At 37.6% G+C, this 782-nt stretch overlaps 1 protein-coding gene across 5 annotated transcripts in view; it reads right to left on the minus strand.

Annotated features, from left to right (window-relative positions):
- Window positions 1-483: 483 nt before the first annotated feature.
- LOC119589291 (sarcosine dehydrogenase, mitochondrial-like) overlaps window positions 484-782 on the minus strand; it is a 22,594-nt gene continuing 22,295 nt past the window's right edge. For all 5 annotated transcript variants that reach the window (XM_037937913.1, XM_037937914.1, XM_037937911.1 and 2 more), the window contains exon 6: window positions 484-687. In XM_037937913.1, the coding sequence (XP_037793841.1) occupies window positions 499-687 (189 nt within the window). In that variant the 3' untranslated portion in view covers window positions 484-498. The remainder of the gene's footprint in view (window positions 688-782) is intronic.

Below are 782 nucleotides of genomic sequence, written 5' to 3' on the forward strand. Positions count from 1 at the left end.
AGTATCATGAACGCCCCTCTCACATACAAGTGCAATTATTGTTACTGTGCTATAGAAGTCATTAGTATTTTTTCTGATGAAATTAATAGATCCACGTAAGAATACACAGGTTTGCAATACACTTTTCTGCTGCAACTTCCCAATGATATATCTATATATCATATGAGATATTTTCTTAGAATAAGGTATCGGCGATGATGTATCGGCGATACGTGTACTATCTACGAAGAATCGATGTATCAGAATTGCTAATTTTCAATCATCGATGTATTGTTATCGCCTTTGCCAATTCTGTGCATCGATCCTCATCACCGTCAAAATGGTGCGTGCAACATCCATGATATTCCATTTACATGTACCATTCAGACTTTCAAATGGTTAGTAGATGAAATGCTATCTTAGAAGTTCACATGAAAAGTATAACATGTTTTAAGATAGATCTTACAGTGACATTTCTTTAACCTAATTAATAAAGGGGGGAAAGAGAGAGAGATTTGCTTATGAAAATGATATATAAAACTTACTAAAAGAAAACTCACCGTCTCCGGGGCAATACAATGTACCAGCCAGATCGTCAACGTTCATGAGCGGGTACAATTTCTTGGTCTCAGCAGGGTCCAGGATGTAGCTCTCAATGCCTTGGACTCGGCCCACAGTCATTAGACGTTTGTATTCTTGTAGTCTTTCCTATAAAATACACGTGTGAAAGTGATACCTTTATGCATCCGCGTGCCCATAAATAAGCACGTACTTTATCATCAGATGTGACATAGCTCAGTGGT

This window comes from Penaeus monodon, chromosome 25 (genome assembly GCF_015228065.2).
Source record: "Penaeus monodon isolate SGIC_2016 chromosome 25, NSTDA_Pmon_1, whole genome shotgun sequence".
Lineage (NCBI taxonomy): Eukaryota > Metazoa > Arthropoda > Malacostraca > Decapoda > Penaeidae > Penaeus > Penaeus monodon.